This window comes from Colobus angolensis, unplaced genomic scaffold, assembly GCF_000951035.1.
Source record: "Colobus angolensis palliatus isolate OR3802 unplaced genomic scaffold, Cang.pa_1.0 Scaffold179, whole genome shotgun sequence".
Taxonomy (NCBI): Eukaryota; Metazoa; Chordata; class Mammalia; order Primates; family Cercopithecidae; genus Colobus; species Colobus angolensis.
Genome location: NW_012114921.1, coordinates 4,926,265 through 4,951,449, shown reverse-complemented (window position 1 = coordinate 4,951,449; position 25,185 = coordinate 4,926,265). Strand labels below are relative to the sequence as shown.

General features: G+C 38.7%; 1 protein-coding gene across 2 annotated transcripts in view; it reads right to left on the bottom strand.

The window, feature by feature from the left end:
• The window catches only part of NARS2 (asparaginyl-tRNA synthetase 2, mitochondrial (putative)), a 139,097-nt gene that overhangs the window by 39,737 nt on the left and 74,175 nt on the right, over positions 1-25,185 (bottom strand). For both annotated transcript variants that reach the window (XM_011938906.1, XM_011938907.1), the window contains exon 7: positions 9,747-9,879. In XM_011938906.1, the coding sequence (XP_011794296.1) occupies positions 9,747-9,879 (133 nt within the window). The remainder of the gene's footprint in view (positions 1-9,746; positions 9,880-25,185) is intronic.

The window sequence follows — 25,185 nt, the reverse complement described above, 5'->3', positions numbered from 1 at the left end:
TAAGAACTTATTCTCAAGACCAGCCTGGGCAATATGGCAAAACTCTGTCTCTACAGAAAGAAAGAAGAAAAATTAGCTGGGCATAGTGGTGTGCGCACCTGTAACCCCAGCTCCTCAGGAGGCTGAGTTGGGAGGATCACTTGAGCCTGCGAGGTTGAGGCTGCACTGAGCCATGATCATGCCACCGCAACTCCAAGCCAGGTGACATCTCAAAAAACAACAAAAAAGATTATTCTTTCATGGGTGCCCATAGGAGACTCATAATAGAAACTTGTTCTTAGAAGGAAAAAAGTGACTAGAATGGAAAATATTTCTAAAATGTTTTTATTCACAACCAACATTCTTGGTTTTAAATCAACGAGACAGTATTAGGTCTTCTAAATGGTGTATTCACAAAGGTGCACGCACATATGTATAAAGTACAGGCTGCCTTAAAGGTAGGTATCTTCTCTTCCTCTGTTGCATACTAGTAGATCCTCTTGAGGGTGGAAGCACAGTGAAGGCATAATTGTCAATGGAAGTACATTAATATAATCAGATATAGGAAAACACTTAAATACCAGTGACAACCAGATCTATTTTATGATGTTTCAGTCATTGTTAGTGTTATTTATTTATTTATTTATTTATGAGACAAGGTCTTGCTCTGTCACCCAGGTTGGAGGGCAGTGGTATAATCATAGCTCACTGCTGCCTTGATCTCTCAGGCTCAAGAGATTCTCCTGCCTCAGCCAACTATGTAACTGGGACCACAGGCATGCACCATCACACCCAGCTGATTTTTTGTTTTTTATTACAGATGAAGTCTCGCTGTATTGCCCAGACTGGTCTTGAACTCTTAAGCTCAAGTGATCCTCCCTTCTCAGCCTCCCACAGTACAAATTAAAAATTTATGCAGCCAACAAACATATGAAAAAAAGCTCATCATCACTGGTCATTAGAGAAATATAAATAAAAACCACAATGAGATACCACCTTATGCCAGTTAAAATGGCAATTATTAAGAAGTCAGGAAACAACAGACGCTAGCAAGGCTGTGGAGAAACAGGAATGTTTTTACATTGTTGGTGGGAGTGTAAATTAGTTCAACCATTGCGAAGACAGTGTGGCGATTTCTCAAGAATGTAGAATCAGAAAAGCATTTGACCCAGCAATCCCATTACTGGGTATGTACCCAAAGGATTTGAAATCATTCTACTTTATAAAGACACACGAACACATGTTTATTGCAGTACTATTTGCAACAGCAAAGACTTGGAACCAACCCAAATGCCCATCAATGATAGACTGGATACTGTGATAGATTGGATACTGTATACACCATGGAATACTATGCAGCCATGAAAAAGAATGAGTTTGTGTCCTTTGCAGGGACATGGATGAGCTGGAAGCCATTATTCTAGGCAAACTAACAAAGGAACAGAAAACCAAACACCACGTGTTCCCACTCACAAGTGGGAGCTGAACAATGAGAACACATGGACACAGGGTAACATCACACACTGGGGCTTGTCAGGGGACGGTGGGCAAGGGGAGGGAGAGCATTAGGACAAATACCTAATGCCTGTGGGGCTTAAAACCTAGATGATGGGTTGACAGGTGCAGCAAACCACCATGGCACATGTATACCTAGGTAACAAACCTGCACGTTCTGCACATGTATCCCAGAACTTAAAAGTAAAACAAAAACAAAACCAAAACAACACAACACAACTCTGGTCAGAATACAAAGAGCAATTCAGAAAAATAAACAATGATAGGTGGACTGGGAACTAGTCAACTTGATTAATAATCTGAAATGGAGATGAATTTTAGTTCCATTTTTATCTCCTTTGTCTCCTGGTTTTGATTTGGGGGTAAAACATTGATCTGTTTAGTAGGCATAGGAAGCAAAACTTCTGGAAGAAAGCTCCTACTACTAGTCTGGTAAAGTCCCTGTAGGATAGGGTGTTTACAGGAAAATCCTTGGTTGTTTTGTCCCCTACTCTTCTCTCTCTTCTGTTCCTGGCCAAAAGGTAGACCCAGTTGTGGAGTGGCACTGTCAGGGTGAGTGGCACAAGCACCTAAAACTCCAAGACAAGACCTACTTCTGCAACAGAGGAACTGGGAAAGGGAGACTGCTATCTGAAGAGTGTGGATGTGGGTAATCGCTATTATTATTATTACTATTTTTTGAGATAGAGTCTTGCTCTTATCACCCAGGCTGGAGTGCAGTGGCACAATCTCGGCTCACTGCAATCTCCACCTCCCAGGTTCAAGCGATTCTCATGCCTCAGCCTCCCGAGTAGCTGGGATTACAGGTGTGTGCCACCACGCCCAGCTAATTTTTTATATTTTTAGTAGAGATGGGGTTTCACCATGTTGGCCAGATTGGTCTCGAACTCCTGACCTCAGGTGATCTGCCCGCCTCGGCCTCCCAAAGTGCTGGGATTACAGGCATGAGCCACTCTGCACCCAGCCCGTTATTAATATTTTTTTTTGAATATTTTCTCTTGCCAGTTTGACCCAATGGTGGCCACAGTTACCTGGAAATGAATAACATAGTGGCGACTAAGACCTGGGAGAAATCTGTCTTTCTGGCCAGAGAAACCAAAATGGGGGGCTTCAGGTAGCCAGACAGTGTGAAGGAAATTCTGAAGAACAGGAGAAGGTGACCCTCTAATTGTGTATGAAGTAACACAAGGCTAGGGTTCACCTCCAAGCAATGTATATGTGAAACAGACCCAAAGAAGCACAGTGAAAGCTTCTTTTTTTTTTTTTTTTTTGTTGAGACGGAGTCTCGCTCTGTCACCCAGGCTGGAGTGCAGTGGCCAGATCTCAGCTCACTGCAAGCTCCGCCTCCCGGGTTTACGCCATTCTCCTGCCTCAGCCTCCCAAGTAGCTGGGACTACAGGCGCCCGCCACCTCGCCCGGCTAGTTTTTTGTATTTTTAGTAGAGACGGGGTTTCACCGTGTTAGCCAGGATGGTCTCGATCTCCTGACCTCGTGATCCGCCCGTCTCGGCCTCCCAAAGTGCTGGGATTACAGGCTTGAGCCACCGCGCCCGGCCGCACAGTGAAAGCTTCTGACAATGAACTACAATATAAATCACCGTGCAATTTCCAGACTAACTATGAGTAGCACATGCATCAGAAAGACTCAAACAGCATAGCAGAGGCTTTGAAAACTTAACTGACATGGAAACCAACGCCAATAGAAAGTAAGATAAAACTTACAGTCTGAATCTAACCAGTTTAATAACTGGTAAAAACAACAACAAAAATAATTCCATTTCTAAAGGATTTTAACAGAACCCAGAGTGTCAGAATATGACATTAAAAACATCTAGGATATAATTAAAAATTACCGGACATACAAAGAACCAGGAAAATCTTATGAATTCTCATGAGAAAAAATAATCAATAGATACATATGCACAGAAGACTCAGATATTGAAATTATCTGACAATTTAAAACAGGTATTATAACCATCTTCCACAGGTAAACGAAACATTCTTAAAAACAGAAAGATAGAACTTCTCAGTGGAGAAAAAGAAACTAAAAATAAATTAAAATTTTAGAATTGGAAAATATGTGAAAGAAAAATTTCACAGGATGGGCTCATTATCACAATGAAGGTAAAAGAGGAAAGAATTAGTAAGCTTGAAGACAGTTCAGTTGAAATGCCCCCCATTCTGAATTACAGAAAGAAAAAATACTAGCCAGGCATGGTGGCTCACACCTGTAATCCCAGCACTTTGGGAGTCTGAGGTGGGCGGATCACTTGAGGTCCGGAGTTCAAGACCAGCCCAGTCAACATGGTGAAACCCTGTCTCTACTAGAAGTACAAAAATTAGTCAGGTGTGGTGGCGGGTGCCTGTAATCCCAGCTACTCAGGAGGCTGAGGCAGGAGAAATGCTTGAACCCCGGAGGTGGAGGTTGCAGTGAGCTAAAATCGTGCCACTGCACTCCAGCCTGGGCAACAGAGTGAGACTCTGTCAAGAAAGACAGAAAGACAGAAAGGCAGGCAAGAAGGCAGGAAGGCAAGCAAGCAAGCAAGCAAGAAAGACAGACTCATTAATAATAAGCAGAGCATCACAGCACTGCTTATTATTATGGGACGATATCAAAAGGTTTTATATTCGTGTTATTGGAGTACCAGAAGCAGAAAAGACAAAAAAAGGCACAGAAAAAAATATGTGAAAAAATAATGGCTGAAAACTCCCCCAAGTTGGCTAAAGACATATTCAAGGAGCTCACCAAACCACAAACAGGATAAACTCAAAGAAAATTATACCTAGACACATCAAAATCCACGAGCTGAAAACCAAAGACAAAGAAAAAAATCTTTAAAGAAACCAGAGAAAAATGACCCTTTACATTGGAACAACAATTCAAGACTGGATTTATTCTCAAACACTACAGAGGTCAAAAGATAGACTATATTTAAAGTGCTGAAAGAAAATAATTGTCAAGCCAAAATTCTATATCCTGTGGAAGCATCTTTCAGAAATGACAATAAAATTTAAAAATTATCAAATGAAGAAAAATTAAGAGAAGTGATTGCCAGCAGAAATGCTTTTAAATGTTAAAGGAAATTCTTTAGGCTGAAGGAAAGTGACCAGAGAAGGAAATCTGGAACTTGAGTAATGAAAGAACAATAGAAACAGTAATTTACTATTACTACCAAATGTAGGTAAATACAACAGATGTTTTTTCTCTTCTAAAATTCTTTAAAATATATATGGTGATTGAGAGCAAAAATTCAAACATCAGCAGAGGTTTTCAACATATGTGAACTGTGATTGGCAGAATAATATTTATCCCTCTGCCAAAGCTGTCCATGCTCCAATCCCAGAATCCATGAGTATGTTAGCCTACCTAGTAAAACAAACTGTGTATGTGTGATTAAGAATCTTTAAATGATGAGATTATTCTAGATTATTCTAGATTATGTGGTGGGACTAATGTAATCACAAGGATCCTTTACGTGAAAGAGGGAGGCATGAGGGTGAGAGTTAGAAAGATTTGAAGATGATACCTTGCTGATTTGTAAGGTCTGTGAGCCAAAGAATGCAGGTAGTCTCTATAAAATGTAAGAGGCAAGGGACCTAATTCTCTCCTGAAGCCTCCAAGGGGAATGCAGCTCTGCTGACACCTTTTAGCAGTGTTGGATTTTAGACCAGTAAAATCCACTTTGGACTTCTCACCTCCAGAAGAATACAATAATAAATTCGAGTTGTTTTAACCCACCAGGTTTGTGGTGACGTGTTACAGCAGCAATAGGAAATTAACACATAGAACTTGTAATGCATATGGCAACTATAAGACAAAGGGGTGAAGGCAAAGGGAAATATATAGTAGTAAGACTGTTGTTTTATTTGAAGTGGTAAAATATTAAATAGAATATGGAACAGAATAGAGGATTCAGAAATAGATCCATATATATAAGACCAATTGATTTTTGACAAAGACCCAAAAGCAATTCAATAGACGAAGTTTAGCTAACAGCCTTTTCAAGAAATGGTGCTGGAGCAAGAAGTTATCCAGAGGTCGAAAGGAAAGGGGAAAGAGAAGAGAGGAAAGGAAAGGAAGGGACAAGAACTTCTATGTCTCATGTTACACAAAAATTAACTCAAAATGGATCATAGACTTACATGAAAAACATAAAGCTAAAGCTATAAAACATCATAAAATCCTTGAGATCTAGGGCTAGGTAAAGAGTTCTTAGACTTGACACAAAAAGCACAATCCATTAAAGAAAAAATGATAAACTAGATGTCATCAAAATCAAGAGGATGAAAAGCCAAGCTACTGACTAGGAGAACACAGTCAGAAACCACACATCCAACAAGGAACTAGTAGCTAGAATATATAAAGAACTCTCCAAACTCAACAGTGAAAAAAACAAGCAAGCCATATGGAAAATGGGCAATAAAAATACATTTCACAGAAGATGACATATAGATGGCCAGTAAGTACACGAAGAGATGCTCAACATCAATAAGCATTAGGGAAATGCAAATTTAAACCACAATGAAATACTAATACACAGCTCTTAGAATGGCTTAAAACCACCACACATGCCTGACAGTACTTGGTACTGATGAAGAACTAGAACAAGTAAAACTTCCATACATTGCTGGTAGGAATGCAAGATGGAACAGTCACTTTGGAATACAGATTTCTTTCCTATAAAATGAAAGAACCTTTATAATTTATATAAGGAACGTAAGTAACCATGGACTTTGGTATCCATAATGGCGGGGAGTGGGGAGGGTCCGGAAACCAATCCCTTTTGGATACCAAGAGATAACTCCACTTAGGAGTAAATTTAACCAAGGATATAAAAGATCTGTACAATGAAAACTATAAAACATCACATCAAACACTGACCTAGTAATTCCACTCCTAGGAATTTACCCAAGAGAAATGAGTCAGGGTGGCTGTGGCTCACACATGTAATCCCAATACTTTAGGAGGCTGAGAGGCAGGAGGATCCCTTGGGCCCAGGAGTTTGAGACCAGCCTGGGCAACATAGTGAGATCCTGTCTCTACAAAAAATTTTAAAAATAGCACCTGTAGTCCTAGCTTCTTGAGAGGCTGAGGTGGGAGGATCACTTGAGCTCCAGGAGTTCATGGCTGAAGTGAGCTACGAATGCACCATTGCACTCCAGCCTAGGTGACAGAGTGAGACCCTGCCCCAAAAAACAAAAAAAACAGAGAAATGAAACTTTACATTCATACAAAACCTGCACATAAATATTTACGGCAACTTTGTTCGTTACTTTCAAAAACAGAATAAACTAAATGTCCTTCAACTGGTGAACGGATAAATCAAAACTGCTTCAGATAGCTATTATGCAAGTCTCAGGGAGTAATGTCACTGAAGCTACCTCCTTGCCCAGGCCCACCCCATCTAAAGCCACTGAACAAGTAACTGTTTTCTCTGGGATAACTGATCTCTCTGGGGTAGTCCAACCCTTTTTAATTAGTTCCCGACTTATTTTGGAATGTATCTGAGATAACACCAGCTAAGGTAGTACAAGAGAATGCTCTAAATAAAATGTGTGATCTTTTGGTTCACAGTATTCCAGGACATTAATCACCAAAGCTTAAGAAACTAGCCTAAAAATCCATCAGTCAAGACATCTACAGATAAAAACAAAGTGAAGAAATGGAAGAAAAAGAGAAAATGAGGCAGGGCATGCTGACTCATGCCTGTAATCCCAGAACTTTGGGAGACTGAGGCAGGCAGGTGGCTTGAGCTCAGGAGTTCAAGAACAACCTGGGCAACCTGGTGAAACCCCATTTTTACCAAAAAATTAGTTGGGCATGGTGGTGTGTGCCTATAGAACTAGTTACTTGGGAGGTTGAGGTGGGAGGATGGCTTGAGCCCAGAAGCGGAGGCTCAGTGAGCTAGAAGTGCACCACTGCGCTCCACCCTGGGAGACAAGGGTAAGACCCTGTCTCAAAAAAAGAAAGAAGAAAGAAAAAAAAGAAAAGAAAGAAAGGAAAAGAAAATGAAATAAAGAAATGACTAATTATAAACATTAAGTTTAGACTGAAATGCTCCACTTGAAATATTTAGAGCAGAATAAAATAATTTCATGGCATTATTGACTGAATGCAAAGGTGAAAATCTGTAACTGAATTCTGCTCACACTTACTAAAAAGGTATGTAGCTTAAATCTATTTATTTCTCAATGTTTTTACTAACGTAACTGAGAAAAATAAACAATATCTTGCAACTCTGTCATATGGTAAAATATAACTGTAGAACAAAAAGTAATAAAGAATTAGGGGGTGAAAGTTACTTAATGAATGCACACTGAAAGCTACTTAAGGAATGCACACTGACTCCTTCTGAAGCTCAGATCCTGAATTCCTACAGTCCAGAATATGGTTGTTCAACAGCAGCACTACTGATATTTTGGGCCAGCTAATTACTGGGGAGAAGGTGGCTGTGTACTTTAGATTGCTGAATAGCACTCCTGCCTTTACCAACTACATGCTAATAATGACCACCTCTCTCCCTTCCCTGCCCATTCACTAATAGGGATAACCAAAAATGTCTCATGGGGACTGATCCAAAATGCTCAGTGGGAAGTGTGAAGAGGGTATGGAAGTGAAATGCTACATTGTGTGGTCAGAATGCCCCTTCAGGGCCAGGTGCCCTATACGGGAATCCAGGAATATTATTAACCGCTGATAGTTTATAGTTGAGTGCTTCATCAGGAACTGTCGAGATCCAAAGGTGCTGCCTTACTCAAGGTTATGCCCCTTCCAGTGGCTAATCACATCTAATGACTAGTTGATATGGGAAGGCACAAAGTGCTACCCACTTGCCTTCCGATGGGACAACTGGAAAGGACCATTCCAGTTCCAAGAAGAGGCTAAGGCCCCTGTTTGTAAGTGCATCACAGTTCACTCTTTCTACTGTTCAATGTGACTTTTTTCCTTTCCTTACGAAGAGCACTTCCCAATAACGCCCCTGCCCACACATCTCTGCCCTAGAGTTTTGTTTACTAGGAAATCCAACTCAAGACAGGGTAATAAAATAATTAGTCTGTTCTATTTGTGATATATATGGTATTTATGTTTTAAGTGGAAATAGGTCATTTACTGGGTAAGAGTAGAAAGACATATAAATGAATAGAAACGAGAGCTGATGAAAATCACTAAAATAAACATCCCATAATTACAAATCCAAACAAGACAGTAACCACAATGCTTCTGAATAGACAATTCATAATTTAACAGTTAACAATTCCTGGGTATTTATTAAGTGCCATAAATTATGCTAAGTACTTCATATATATATGTATATAATAGATACATACTATATATATAATCTGTCCAATCTTCTCAAGTAGCCTATAAAGTAGGAATTTTTATTCCTATGTATTGGAATTTTGATGAGGACACTGAGGCCTAGAGAGATTAAGTCCCTTGTCTAAGCTGGTCACATAGCACGTGAGTGGTTAAGCATCAAATCTTGGTCCATCCAATTCCACTGGTGTACAGTGTCTGGATTATGTCTACAGCCTCCTAACAAGGCCTCTCTACTTTCATCTACCTCTAAATCATTGTTCAAATTGCTGCTAAAAAGATGTGTCTAAAATACAGCTCTGACCTTCATGTTCCAACTTAGAACTCTTGCTCCTTAAATTTTGGGTAAAGTTCAAACTCCTTACCATGGTGTTGAAACACGAGGTCTTTCATGATCTGCTACCTGACCATGACCTTCTCTCCAGCCCTTTCCCCTGCTTAACTGAGCTGACAGTTCCTGTGGATGCTTTCTAATATAGCTACATAGGGGTTTATGTAAGTATTACAGACATTTATATAATTATAAAGATGTTTGGTTTATTTTCCTAGCAAATCAGAGCTACTATTTAGTGAACCTGCTTGTGTTCCAGACCTCGTGCTATGTGCTTTATATTATATACACAATTCCATTTACCCTCACATAACCTTAGGAGTAAGTACAATATTTCTCATTTTAGAGCTGAGGAACCTAAAGATCATGAAAGTCAGGGAACTTCACAGCAAAGCTAATGGCAGAGCTGGGATATAAACTTAAATCTGTCTGACTCTTGTATTTTAAACTATTACAGTAAAGGCATTTAGTAAGTGTTTATTAAGTAGTTCTCCCTTCTTTTCACTTTATGAATACCTGTAACACATAAATGTCTGAGGTAAAAATATATACAGAAACATTTTAATGTCACAGATACCTGCTATTTTAAAACTTGTGTACCTACCTGCATGAGATCTTGAAGGCTGTCAACAAAAGAAATCTCTGCTTCTACCATATAAAACTCTGCCAGGTGCCTCCGGCTCTGAGAATTTTCAGCTCGGAAGGTCGGACCAAAGGTAAACACTTGAGTAAAAGCTCTGCAATTCAAGATTAAGAGAATAAAAATAGAATTCACATGATTAATTTTAAGGATTTAAAATATTCACTGAGCTCTTAAGGAAATAAAAACAAGTTTCGTGTGCCTCTGTCTTGTCCACAGACTCACACATATTTGCTGCTATGTATTTCTCTAATGGGTGATAATAATAGTTTCATTAAAAATGTTACATTGAGGCTGGGCACAGTGGCTCAGGTCTGTAATCCTAGCACTTCCTGGGAAGACTGCTTAAACTTAGGAGTTCAAGACCAGCCTGGGAAACATGGTGAAAATTTACGTCTACAAAAAATATTTTAAAATAGCTGGGTATGATGGCCTGTGCCTATAGTTCCAGCTACTTGGGAGGCTGAGGCAGGAGGATTGTTTGAGCCCAGGAGGTTGAGGCCCATGTTCATGCCACTGCGTTTTGGCCTGGGCGAGAGTGAGATCCTGTCTAAATAAAAAAAAAAAAAAAAAAAAAAGAAAAGAAAAAAGAAAAAAAGAAGTTACGTTTATAGAAGCCATTTTATCCTGAAGGAATCTGCAACTGCTTCACAAATCCTATGGTTTTACTAAATATAGAAACATAACCACTTCTGGGTACACTCTACTGCAGCTGCCTTAAACAGCAGGCAACTACATTTCACAGCAATCAAGAACAAAGTAAAGAAAAAAACACCACAGCCCAAGAAACCACACAGAAAATCTAGATAGTAACAGCGAAAACTAGAATTTCATATAGATAAGGTGTGTTCATTTACTTTTTAAACACATGAAAAAAGAACATCAGATACATATAGCAGTTCACCTTGTTCGAGGCCCACTCAAGTCCTTCACGACTACTCAAGTCTTTCAATCAATGGTGAATGACCCCTGAAATTTGGAGGTGAGAGATTTTGAGGAACTACTTTATTCCCTTGATTCCAGGGGACTATAGCTGAACCATCCAAATGGGGAGAAAAATCCCTTATTCTTAAATTCCTATAGTGAAGTAGACACTACATCTGTCATTCTTTAATACTTATTGTTTCCCTCACATTCAAACCAAGTAACAGCTGAGATTAGATCAAGCATGTATGAAGTAATAAATATTTCTTGAGGACTTAATCTTTAAATGTTAAGGTTTTGTTAGAACAAAACAAGCTGTTTGAGGTTCCTTAGCTATGATCCTGAGTACACCTAATCTGTCATTTAGCCAAATAATATTAAGATCAGAAAACTTAGTGTAGAAAATAGATGGATTTTGTATATATATTAGTTTTGTTTGTTTGTTTGTTTTTTTAGTAAAGATACTCTGGGAAAGGAAACAAAGTAACTATGGCAAAAACCAAGGGATTTATTTTTCTCTCAATTGCCATTTCAGTAAGACCCAATTGGTAGAAGCTTAGGAATTTATATTTTGGTTCTACAGCTACCTTCCTAAGACCATGATCTGCTAACCTCTGAGAACCTTAGTTTTTATTGAAAAAATAAACAGTAGGAGCTCAAAAATATTACTATGGTTGCCTTTCTTCCAAGATTCAGCTACAGACTTGCCTACTAGAATGTTTCTGAAAAAAACTAAACCTACCTTGTGCAAAATGAAAATTTTGACCTTATTCCCCAAAACAAACAAAAGACAAAATGAACAGTCCTGACTTTATTTTCATATTTCCTCCAGCTCTGTTAATCTCAGTTAATCCACCTACTCAACCAAGACAGATCCCACATTCCCCAACTTATCACATGGCCCTAATCATTTTGATCACAAAATTTAGTTGTTTATATCTCGGAAAACTCTGAAATCTTGCAGCTCTTCTCTATCTCCACAGCTATTGTCAGTGTAAACCTTTGTCTCCTGCTTAGAAAACAACAGCTTTTTAACTGGTGTCTGGTACCTGTCTTCCTCCCGTCCCAAACTACAGGTTTCCAAACTCAAATCTGACTATGTCAGCCCTAATTTTAAAATCTTCAATGATTCCTTAGTACCAAAGAATAAAATTCCAACTCCTAATTTCAACTCAGTTCTTTCCCGCACCCTTTTCTCCAGCCACTCTGAAGACCTTCTCCTTTCCTAGTGTGCCCCACGCATGCCCTTAGGTTTTTGCATAGGCTGTTCCCTACCCTGTATTGCCTCCTCCCCTGTTCCTCTACCCTCCAAACGGAAAATTCCCATTCATCCTTCAAGACTTGGCTCAACTGTCACTTCCTCTCTGAATCCTTACCACTCCTCCAAATTTATTGCTCCTTCTTGTATATTACTATAACACTTTTTCATGTTTATTATATAGAACATACCACTTTGAAATGTAACTATTTATCTTTCTCCCCCAAAAAACTATGACATTTTCCAGAACAGGAACCATGTTTTATTCATATTCGCATCTCTAGTGCCTAAGATAAAACAGGTGCTCATGCTGAATGAATGAGTACTAATGATGATGACAGGCTTCCTCAGTTGTAAACTAAAAGGCACATCCTCACAAACAGTAACATTACAAACACAGAAAAATACTCAGATATATGTCACTGAGGCTCTCAGTACCTAAAAGGGGTCAAACAATCCAAGTCTGGTCCAAACAATAAATTCAATTATTAGAAGGCCCTAAGTTTCCAATCTCTGACTGTGCCATCTCTAGGTAGGTTGGCAATAGTATAGTACATCTAAATAAGTAAAATGACATCTGGTACTTTATCACAAGAAATTGTGTGTATACTGATGGAGCATAGGATGCTCCAAGACGAGCAGCAATAGGGATTTTTAAATTTTACAATGGTTAATGATTTTCCCTGGCAACACAGGGCAAGGTCTCTAGCGTAAAATGCAGAAAAGGCTCAATAACTTTTATTTTAATTATAGTAAGGATCAGGCTCTGATTGAGGTATCCAAGAGTTAAATATCATTTCGATAGAGCAAGAACTAATGACCACAGTGCTTCCTCTGAAGTTACAGAGTGATAAAATGAACTGGAAGGTATGCTGAAAAACTGCATAAGAAAGCATCTAATCTTTAAGGAGATAAATGTTTAAATAATTCAATAATGATCACACTATGTCAGTATCCAAAGACACTGTTTCATATCAAGTGTTCTATTATACGTAATAGTAGCAGTACTAGTGGCCACTATTATGGAGTGATCATCATGGGCCAAGCACTAAATAGCCAAGAACCTTAGAGTTAATCACTTCATAGTTAACTCAACCTAAGTATGTATTAATACATTTATCTTCTAGAATAAGAAACTGCAGTTCAGAGAGGTTAAGAAACGTTCCCAAAAGTCAAAGTCATAGCTTAGTAAATGGAAGCCAGATTCAAATCCACATTTCTGACTCTAATGCTCATAGCCTTAACCATGATATTAACAATAATGATGCTCAAAACAACATTGCAAACTCAGAAAATTAGAAAGAAAAATTTTTAGTATATTCCCCCTTCTCAAAGATAACTAGGGTAAGCAGTTTGGCATATTATGAAAGCTTGTTTTATGTGTTAAAATACAGCTCTCTAGAATGTTATCTTCATGAAAATAATGAGAATGACATATTCTCATCAATACTTTGTAATCTTTAGCAAGTTATCTAGCTTTTCTGGTCTTCAAATTCTTATAGGAGTTGGGGTTGGGGGCAGCTCGGCATTGATCTCTATTATCTTTTGCAATAATTTTGTCTCTAGGTGCCTGTGGAATCACTTCTAGTTTAATTTGTTGATTTCTTTCTTTTTTCCTATCTTCCACAGACATGAAAGCCATTTGCAGCAAAGATTGAACCAACCAACATTTAAAATAAAACCTGAGAACAAGGCCATTTCAAAAATAAGATACAAAACCAGGTGAAAGGCCAGTATGGCTCTGAGAAGAGACCAGGAGAAAAAGAAAACACTCGGCACTAAGAATCCTTCTTGTGCCAAATTATGAAGTGAGGAAAGCTATATAAGGAAAATCCATGAGCTTGGAGTTAATGTTTAGTATAACAAAAGTACATTCAATACATATCAACCAAGATAGCTACAAAAATGGCTCTTTGGAAAATAAAAAGCAAAATTGCCAAAAAAAAAAAAAAAAGGTTCTACAAAGTTCACTTTTTCCCGTGTGTAGAGTTTTATGAAGCCCTCAAGATGGCAAATAGATTAATATAAAGTGGTCACTGATTGCCTGGCCATTTATTCTTTCTAGCCCTGAAATTTCACAGCGAATCTTAACATCCTGAAAGAACAGAGGAACTGCTGTTCTTTAGTTTGGGAAGAACTTATTCAGCATAAGATCGATCAGCAACTTTCACTACACCCTTCCTAAACCACCCCCAACCTCCATATCACTTTTCTACTGTTAGTTTAGTAAAAGTTCATTGACCTTAAATGAACTCCCAGAAAACTTTTAAACCAGATTTTAAAAGTTTTTGCCAAGTGCTTTTCTCATCATTCAGAAAATGATCTTCTATTTTACTACTGTTTTGTGTTCACTAGATTGTCAATACTGTGACATATTTTGCATTCATTATTTCTACCTGCCTAACAGAGTAGACTCCAGATACCTCCTTTTCAGCTTTCCCCATCCCTCTATCATGCAATACACTTGGTGGAAAGGGATTATAAAAGAGATGCAGCCTTCACCATTTCAATAATCAAGTCATGTCAAGATGCCTTAGGGAGGGTGCATTCTAAATTCTAAAAATTCTTACCTTTATTGCCAAAAAACTTGTGCCAAATAATTTCCTTTAACATGTTCTTAATACTTTATCTGGAACTGAACTTGAGACCCAAGCAAAATTTAATCTAAACTGTATGATGAAACACCAATTTTGACAGAGTCTGACAACAATCCTGCTAAAGGGGGTGGAACATTAGCTAACCATCTGAGGAGATGACATGTGAAAAGAACATTCTAGCAAAGCAAACACCAACACATAGGTCCTAAGGTAGAAAGGAGCCTGACATGTTTAAAGAATTTAAAGAACAGGTGTAGGCCAGTAGCAGGATCAATGGTAAGAGATGGTGGAAAGGACCAGAACATGCAGGGCCTTCCTTGTAACCACAGTAAGCAGTGACCAGATTTTATCTGATACACCTTGAAATACCCTCACCTCTTGAAACATTTAACACTATTTTCCTAGTACTCTCCTAGTTTTCCTTCTAAATACTGCTCTGACCTCTATTTCTGCCTCCTTTTGCATGCCACTTTAGCTGTTCATTAAGCAGTAGCATTCCTCCAAAGTTACTCCTAGAACCTCTAACTTTTCTCATGATACTTTTCCTTATATGATCTCTCTTGGCCAATGATTTCAGTTAACCACTTACTTGCATACACAAATTTATACCTTCTAACCAACCCTCTTCTTTAAGTTCCAAAAGTATATATCCATCCGCTTATTTGGTCCTTTCACTTGTCACAAACTGATCTCATGCCTCCCCCCCAGCTTCCACTTTGATTTCAGTCACCTCCCAACCTTCCTAGGCCAATCTTCCCAATATGCTCTTTTTTTTTTTCTGTTGGTTTGGTGAAAAAACCAATATGCTCTTTAATAACACTATGTACTACTTACTGTTCACAGCACCTTTCAAAATAAAACATTTACATCAATTGATGTGATTATTTAACATCCATCTCCATTAGACTGGAAATTTAATGAGTGACTATATATATATTTTGGTTCATTATGGCATCCTCATCCTCAGTCTTAATCCAATGCCCAACACGTACTAGTCAATATTAGTCAAATAAGTAATTCATTTTCTATAAAATATGCTGATCCCCAAACTGCATTTTTTAAGAGATGGGGTCTCCTATGTTGCCTAGACTGGACTCCTGGGATCAAGTGACCCTCCTGCCTCAGGCTCCCAAGAAGGTGGAACTACACATGCACACTATGGCACCCAGCTTCCCAAATGAATATTTGCAACAGCACTGGGATGGGATTAAGGGTAGAAGAGGAAGGCAAATAGAATATCAATTACTAAACAGAAAATACTGCTGTTCTGTGAAATTATTGTTCACAGAAGGCACTAGACAATAACAGCATCAGTTTTTTAAAACTGTCACATATTTTTGCTCTGTCAACAAGAAAATCCTTGAAAAGAACTAGAAAGGGTAAGCTGCTCTAATTAGAAAAATTTTTTAATTAACTGTAATATTACTACAAGAAAATAATTATCCTCGTCTATTCTATGTAAACACAGCAGTATATGATTCTTTGGCCCCTGCCTGAGTGAAATACCACTTCATTCCTGCCACAGTGGACTCTTCAGGACTGACTGACTGGATATGGGGTCTTAGAAAGTAACATTATTCTAAAAGGTCACAAATCCGTTCTTTCTTATTGAGTATTTATCCTTATGTCTCAATAAGACACTAAAATTACCTTTCAAAAACAGGTATATAATTCTATCAACTGCACTTACTCGTGTTGAGATTACCCCTCTTACATTTCTCATATTTAGAGGTCCTTGCTCTGAGGACCACTAAAGAGAACAACATGTCAGTACTTTACTTCAGTCACATGTACTACATAGCATTTAAGTGTCATTCAAGTCTACAAATATTTCAAAGGTTCCCTTTTCTTAGGCCTCATACTACAGAGGTAGCGAAGTCATTATGGCAGTGAATTATCAACAATTTCCTGGACTCCAGTCCTGTCCAGATGACTCACTTTTTTAAGGTTATGGTACTGATTAAGAACATGTAGTCTAAAGACCTCAGTTGAAATCATGGCTCCTCCACTTATGAACAAACTAAGTTCTTAATTTCTGTAAGACTCAATTTCCCCATGCAAAAATGAGGGTGAGTATATAAATGTCATGGAGGTTATTATAAAGATGAAATGAAATAAAATACATCAAAAGGTTACCCTAATACCAACTATATGGTAAGAGAACAAATGGATCAAAGTTACTTTTTGTCTCCTTCCTTTCCATTGGGATACAGTTGGCATTTGCTTAATTTTTTTTTTTTTTTTGAGACAGGGTCTTGCTCTATCACCCAGGCTGGAGTGCAGTGGCACAAACACAGTTCACTGCAGCCTCAACCTCCTGGGCTCAAGTAATCCTCCTGCCCCAGCCTCTTGAGTAGTGAAGACCACAACTATGTGCCACCAAGCCCAGCTAATTAAAAGTTTTTTTATAGATGGGAGTCTCAACATGTTGTAAAGATCCCTTTACACTTTAAATTATTGTAGATCTCAAAGAAATTTGGTTTATCTAGGTTGTATCTACCAATGTTTACTATAAAAACTATGTTTGTGTTACTTAAAAATAATGACAAGGCCGCACATGGTGGCTCATGCCTGTAATCCAAGCACTTTGGAAGGCTGACGTGGGTGGATCGTTTGAGGCCAGGATTTGAGACCAGACTGGGCAACATGGTGAAACCCCATCCCTACAAAAAATACAAAAATTAGCCAAGCAAGGCGGCATGCACCTTAGTCCCAGCTAGTTGGGAGGCTGAGGCAGGAGGACAGATTGAGTCTGGGAGGTTGAGGCTGCAGTGAGTTATGATAATGCGACTGTGCTCCAGCCCAGGTGACAGAGTGAGACCCCATCTCAAAAAAAAAAAAACAAAACACACAAAACAAAAACAATGACACGTCCATTATGTGTTACAAATAACATACTTTTTAGGAAACATAATTTTTTCCCAAAACAAAAAAATTAGTAAGAGGAGTGACACTGCTTTATACTTTTATAAGTTTCTTTAATGTCTGGCTTAACAAAAGGTAAGGCTAGATTCTCGTATCTACTTTTGCATTCAGTCTATTGCACTATCACATGCCACAAAGACTGGAGAACACTGTATATATACTCTTGAGACAATGAGAATGAAAAAGGCAATTACTGTCTTAGTACTATGAAAATTGTTTCAACTTCAAGGATTCCCCTGAGAGGATGTGAAGCCCCAGAGATATCCAGACCATATGCTGAGAACCACTACCTTTGGCAATGGTTCTTAATGAGGAGTATTAGTTCAGGGCTCTACCTCTGAAGACCTCTATTCAAAAAGTCTAAGAAGGATCCTAGTCATGGATATATTTAAAAGCTTCACTAGTAATTATGATGTGAATCCCTGATAAAGAACAACTGCCCTAAAGAAAGTTTAGACCTCTAATTAATATCCTTTTTAAAAAGTTTTTTGATGGCTAAATTTTGAAAATAAAAAATAACAATGTTGGCAAGGATATACAGAAACTTCTTGTATACTGTTGGTGGGAATGTGAAATTGTATAACTGTTATGGAAAACAATTTGGTGGTTCCTCAATAAATTAAACATAGAATGACCCAACAATTTCCTCCTGAACATACACCTCAAAGAAATAATAAAGACAAGTATTCAAACAAAACTTTGTACACAAATGTTCATAGTGGCATTACATAGATAGTCAAAAAGTAGAAATAACCCCAATATTCATCAATGAATGAATGAATAACCTAAATGTGGTGTATTCATACAATGCAATAATTTTCAGCCATAAAAAAGAAATACTGATACATGCTATAACATGGATGGAAACACTAGGCTAAGTGAAAGAAGCTACACACCAAAGGCCACATACTATATGAGTTCCTGTATATCAAATATCCAGAATAGGCAAATCTATAAAAACAGAAAGCAGAAAGTGGTTGCCAGGATTGGGTGGGGAGGAAATGGACAGTACATTATTTTACATGAGTTGCTATAACAAAATATCACAGACTGGGTGGCTTAAACAACAGAAATTAATTTTTCTGCAGTTCTAGAGGCCAGAAATCCAAGACCAAAGTGACAGCAGGATTGGTTTCTGGTGAGGCCTCTCTTTCAGGTTTGCTGAAGGCTGCCTTCTTGCTATGTCTTCATGTGGATTTTCCTCTGTGCACAAGCATTCCTGTTGTCTCTTCTTATATGGACACCAGTCATACTGGATTAGGGTTCTACCCTTATGTTCTCATACAACATTACTTTTTAATGGTACTATCTTCAAATACAATCACATAGGAGTTAGGACAACACAACATATGAATCCTGGGGGAGAGGCAATTCACTACATAACAGAGAATAACTGTTTTATGGGTATGGGACTTACTTTTGGGGTGATGGAAATATTCTGGAACTAGACAGTGATGTTGGTTGTACAATGTCATTAATGGTAAATTTTATCTTATGTGTATTTTGCCACAATATATTTTGTAAAAGTTGACTGAGGCCAGGCATGCCGGCTCATGCCTGTAACCCCAGCACTTTGGGAGGCTGAGGCAGGTGGATCAGCTGAGGCTGTGAGGAGTTCAACATCAGCCTGGCCAACATGGTGAAATCCTGTCTCTACTAAAAATACAAAAATCAGCCAGGCATTGCTATAACAAAGTATCACAGACTGGGTGGCTTAAACAACAGAAATTAACTTTCCTGCAGTTCTAGAGGCTGGAAATCCAAGACCAAAGTGACAAGCGGCATACCCCTGTAATTCCAACTACTTGGAAGGCTGAGGCACAAGAAGTGCTTGAACCCATGAGGCACAGGTTGCAGTGAGCCGAGACCACACCACTGCACTCCAGCCTGGATGACAGAGCAAGACTCCATCTCAAAAAAAAAAAAAAAAAAAATTGTTGAATGATGAGACTGTCTATCAAGCACTTTACACACGTTCATTTCATCCTTGCTACCCTATAAGAGAAGTGATTTCATTCCATTTTATAACTTCAGAAACTGAGGCTTACATAAGTTAGTAAATAGTCCAGAGCATCAAACCAAAGCTGCTTTAACATAAGCAGTCTAAATCCATGGCCCACTTACTGTACTGCTGCAAGGGTGCAGTCTTAAAAAGTAAAAAGTTCAGCACAGATGCTGAATGGTACCACTGAGCATCTGTGCTCTACTTTTTAAAGTACAAAACATGTGCAAAGAGAAGTTCTGTATCTTAAATGTCACTGTCCTCTGGGTGGTTTCTGCCCCTCTGGACAACTTGGTTATTCCATTCTTGGTGGCCGTTCTTTGTTCACCTTTCTTCCACCATCCCTTACTTGCTATCTCTGTGATTGCCACTTACTACCATTACAGCTGTTCTTTCCTGTCTTATTCTTTCTCCTATATATAGTTATTTAGTAGTAGAAAGGAACAGTCATTAATAAGCACTGATGGTCAATCAGATACATTTTCATTCTCTTTCTATCTTTTCTTCTGAGACTGAGTCTTGCTCTATGGCTAGGTTGGAGTACAGTGGCACAATCTTAGCTCACTGCAACCTCCCGCTCTTGCGTTCAAGTGATTTTCATACCTCAGCCTCTGAGGAGCTAGGATTACAGGCATGTGCCACCACACCTGGCTAATTTTTATATTTTTAGTAGAGATGGGGTTTTGTCATATTGGCCAGGCTGGTCTCAAACTCCTGGCCTTAAGTGATCTGCCCACCTCGGCCTCCCAAAGTGTTGGGATTACAGGAATTAGCCACCATACCCAGTCAGGATACATTTTCATTCTATTTTATGATATACAAAATGGTAACATATCCAATATACTTTATAGCACTTCTCGACTATGGGCAGCTTCTTCCCTTCCCCCGCCTACCTTCTTTAGCTACTTTCAAGTCTAGAGCCATTCTGGAGCATTGTGGAGCCTACAAGGTTGGACTTATGCAAAAGGAGGCTTTGTTATAAATGCTTAGATGACCTAGAGCAGTGATTCTCAAACCAGAGGCTTGTGAAAACACAGTTTACTTGACCCCACCCCTAAACTGGTCAGCTTCAGTAGGTCTAGGGTAGGCCTGAGAGTCTCTATTTCTACACATTCCAGGTGATGGTGATGCTGCTGGTCCAAGGACTACATGTTAAAAACCACTGATCCAGAGTAGTTTTCAGCCCTGGCTGCATAGCAGAATAACATATGGCACTATAGAAAACAATCCTGATGCCCAGTCCCACACCCAGATTAATTAAATCTGATTTTTCCTAAGGGGGCTGGGGGAGTCAAGCTAATATATCTATATATTTTTTAAAAGATCCTGAAACATTCTAATATATAACCAGAGTTGAGAACCACTGATCAAATTCTCTTTTTTTTTTTTTTGAGACTGAGTCTTGCTCTGTCACCCAGACTGGAGTGCGGTAATGCAGTCTTGGCTCACTGCAACTCCCACCTCCCAGGTTCAAGCCATTCTCCTGTCTCAGCCTCCTGAATAGTTGGAACTACAGGCGCGTGCCACCACGCCCAGCTAAGTTTTGTATTTTTAGTAGAGGCGGGGTTTCTCCATGTTGGCCAGGCTGGTCTCAAACTCCTGACCTCAGGTGATCCACCCACCTCAGCGTCCCAAAGGGCTGGGATTACAGGCATGACCCACTGTGCCCAATCTGATCTAGTTCTTTTAATTACCACTTATGATTGAAAGTAAAAGGCACAGATCATTGACATGAAAGGTATTATTTCATAAAAAGGGTACATTTGCATAGACCCATATACTATGAATGAAATAAACATTTTCTAATACTCTTGACAGACTCTAAATCAAACAGAGCTTGGTTTATGAACATAAAAGCACAAAGGAAGAACCATCAAAAACTAGAAATAGGCAAACTGCTTTTACAGGAGGAGTTAGCCTACAGAAATACTATACGAAAAATCCCTATTCATTTTCCCTGAATAGAAGGAGTAAGGGCGAGAAGGAGGAGGAAAAAGAGGAAAAACGGCATGCTCTGCCACGCCAGGCCTCGTAGGCTGCATGAATACTAAAAATGAACACTCTCAATGATATGGATCATGGGATGACCTACACAAAAGGCAGAGAAACTCTGGGTTGAACTATTCAAACTGTTATCTCCAAATTCCCAAGTTACATCCAACCCTCCACAGCTATATAGGAAATACCAGTATTATCAAATCACACATATATTTTGGCTAAGAAAGGCATGTAAGAAAATTTTTGAGATAACTCTTTCTACAGTAGTACCTAAAATACTGTCTGCCTAAAATTCAAATTTTTCCACTGAACTTCACACCACACTGTCATAAAGGAGAATCAGGCAGAAAGCCCAAAATAATTACCCAGTTGAAGAAACTAAATGAAAGTCCCTAAAGAATGTTCCAGAAACAAAAAACAAGTGTCTATCTCCTGATCTTTATCCTAATTCACATGCTAAATCTACCACTTAAATGTGAAATAAGGCTGGCTTGGGTTTTGCATATTCTCCAACTGTAAAGATTTATGTGACACATGTCTGTTTATCCATCCCCTACACCTGTTTCATGTGGCAAAACACCAGTTTTATTTTTATTTTTTCTGTATAGAGTATATGAGGGAAATGAAATAGGAGTTGACATCAAAATAAATAAAATTAATGTGGCTAGCAACTAATACATGTGACTAAGCTTATCTGTTATCAGCTTTTACTGGTGAGAGGGAAGGAAAACCATAACTGAATTTATTGGCAATTTTTTCTAAAGGAGCAAAGATAAAATTTCCTTTTATTTTCTGTAAAACACATACAAACACACACACAAAAACACATACACATATTTTTTTTTTCCTACAGCACATCTTCTACAGCCTATGAGGCATTTCTATTACGTGGTTCCCTAAAAACAAGCAAATATAACAACGGTGAAGAGAGAAATTTAATCTGCTCCTATTCATCAACTTTAGGGTGATCACAGGTCTTGGTTGCCCAGGAAAAATCCATTTTATGCTGACTGCTCCAGCATAACTGTTATCAGCCCTCCCTTTCGCTCTTTAAAGTGTCCTTGTTTAGATGCCCTAGCTCTGCCCCAAAACTGCACTTAAGGTTGTTAGTGGGTTTCAGTGAAGTAAAATGCACAGAAATGTTTCTGTGGTTTCTATAATTCATGTACATAGTTCACAGGTAAACTTTTACAATTTTGACTAAAAAAAATAAAATCACTAAATTTTCTGAATCCATACCAAGAGAAATTCACACCCACTGTATGAAAATGTAAAATGAAGCCAGGAGCGGTGGCTCATGTCTGTAGTTCCAGCAGTTTGGGAGACCAAGGAGGGAGGACCACTTCACCCTAGGAGTTTGAGACCAGCCTGGGCAACACAATGAAACTTTGTCTCTTAAAGAAAATAAAATACACACACACACACACACACACACACACACACAATGTGTGTACATATATATACATATTTTATGAAAGAAAAAGATATTTCAGTTTCACATAATAAGGGTACTTTAATATATCCTAACAGATCCAAAAGTATTTCAACTTTTTAAATGCATTTTCTGATGGAGTTTTTTTAACTAATTTTTTCCCCCAACTAGAATAGATTGATAAATTAAATCAAAAGCATGGAAGTAATTCAAGCCCACAGGTCACAGCAGCAAAGACGGAATGGATACAGAAGCTTAGGGCCTAGTTATCTGTCTGTATCTTATCATCATTATCTACCTGAAGTCATATTGACTTAGTCATTCAGCAAATATTTATTAGACTACTAATCACTGTGGAAAATACAGAGGTAAACCAGGTATGGCCTGTACCTTCAAAAAGTTTATAGACTAACAGGGTTTTCACTGACCTAAAAATGATATAAAAAATATAAAATCCCTAGGAAAAATGTTGGTAATCTTTTAGACAGGATAAAAAATTCATGAACCACATGAGAAAAAGACTATAATACACCAACAGAATAAGCAGTTTCTGGTCTTCAAAAAAAACTATTTTAAAATGGAAAGAAAAGGCAGACTGGGGAAAAAAAATTTACAATACCTATATCTGATAAAGGGCTTGTAACCAGAATATATAAAGAACTGTTACAACCCAATAATAATAAAACAAACAACCTGGTAAAACTAGGGTGAAAAAACTTGAAAACACAGTTCAAAAACAAGATATATGAACAGCCAGTAAGTACATGGAAAAAATGTTCAACAGTACTGGTCACCACAGAAATACAACTTAAAACCACAATGACATACCTTATACTCAGTAGAATGACTAAAATTAAAAATACAACATCATCTTTTGTCAAAAACGTGGACCAACTGGCATCCTCATCCACTGCTAGTGGGCATTTTAACAGTACAATTACTTCAGAAAATTATTTAGTAGATTCTTACAAAGTTAAGCATTAACTTAATTCTTATTTACCCAAGGGAAATAAAAACGTATGTTCACACACAGACTCCTGCATGAATTTTCAGAGAGCTTAATCATCACAATAGTTCCACACAGGAAACAACTAAATATCAAACGACAGATGGATTGAGAGTATTTTGGGAAGATGGCAGAGAAGAAAGTACCAGGAATCTGTCTATCCACCTAGACAAGTGCACTGGTATTATCTGTCTGATTTAACTGTTTTGTTTTTTTTGAAATGGAGTCTCACTCTGTTGCCCAGGCTAGAGTGCAGAGGTGCAATCTCAGTTCACTGCTACCTCTACCTCCCTCAAGCGATTCTCCTGTCTCAGCCTCCCGAGTAGCTGGGGCTACAGGCATGTGTCACCATGCCCAGCTAATTTTTGTATTTTTAGTACAGACAAGGTTTCACCATATTGGCAAGGCTGGTCTCGAACTCCTGGCAGTCTCAGGTGATCCACCCGCCTCGGCTTCTGAAAGCGCTGGGATTACAGGCATCAGCCACTGTACTTGGCCTGATGTAACTGTTTTTGAAACTTGCAGTCTATGGAATATCCCCAACTTCCAGAGAAAGGCTTATACAGTAAACTGTAGTTAATTTTGGTCAATTTCAGCTCTTAGCACAGTAGCAGTTGCCCATACCCCTCTCCCAGCCCTGAGGGAGGCAGCTGCGCATGTATGTGTTCCTGGAACACTGTGCACACAGTTTGAGGGAGCTGGGTTGGAGAAAAAAGGATCCTCCAAATACTGGGAATCTATACCTAGATTGCCGATTGTGGCTTCTAATCACAGAGATACATAGAGGCAGGCACCTCCTCTAATTGTTACACGCCCCGCCTCACCCCCACCTGCCCCCGGAATTATTTAAACAGCCAGTGCACTTCTCCACTTCATTTTTCTTTTGTTCTCCTTTGAGAGTCAGACATTGAAGACTAGGGCAGTCAAAAACAATTGCAACTGCATATATGGACCAAATCAGAAAGTGATGGCACCTGGGAAAGAATCAGGCTCTGAAAGACCTGAGAAGACATTAAGTTTATACTTTGGGCTGAAGCCTGGCACAGAGACAGCTTTCAACAATTTAAAAAAGAAGTCCAAAAGAATAAATAAAAACAGCAAGCCCTGGGGAAGAGAGAGAATCTGATTTCCACAGTTCCCACATGATTAGCTACAAATGCGCAGTTTTCATTTTTTTTTTGAGACAGAGTCTCGCTCTGTCGCCCAGGCTGGAGTGCAGTGGCGCGATCTCGGCTCATTGCAAGCTCCGCCTCCCCGGGTT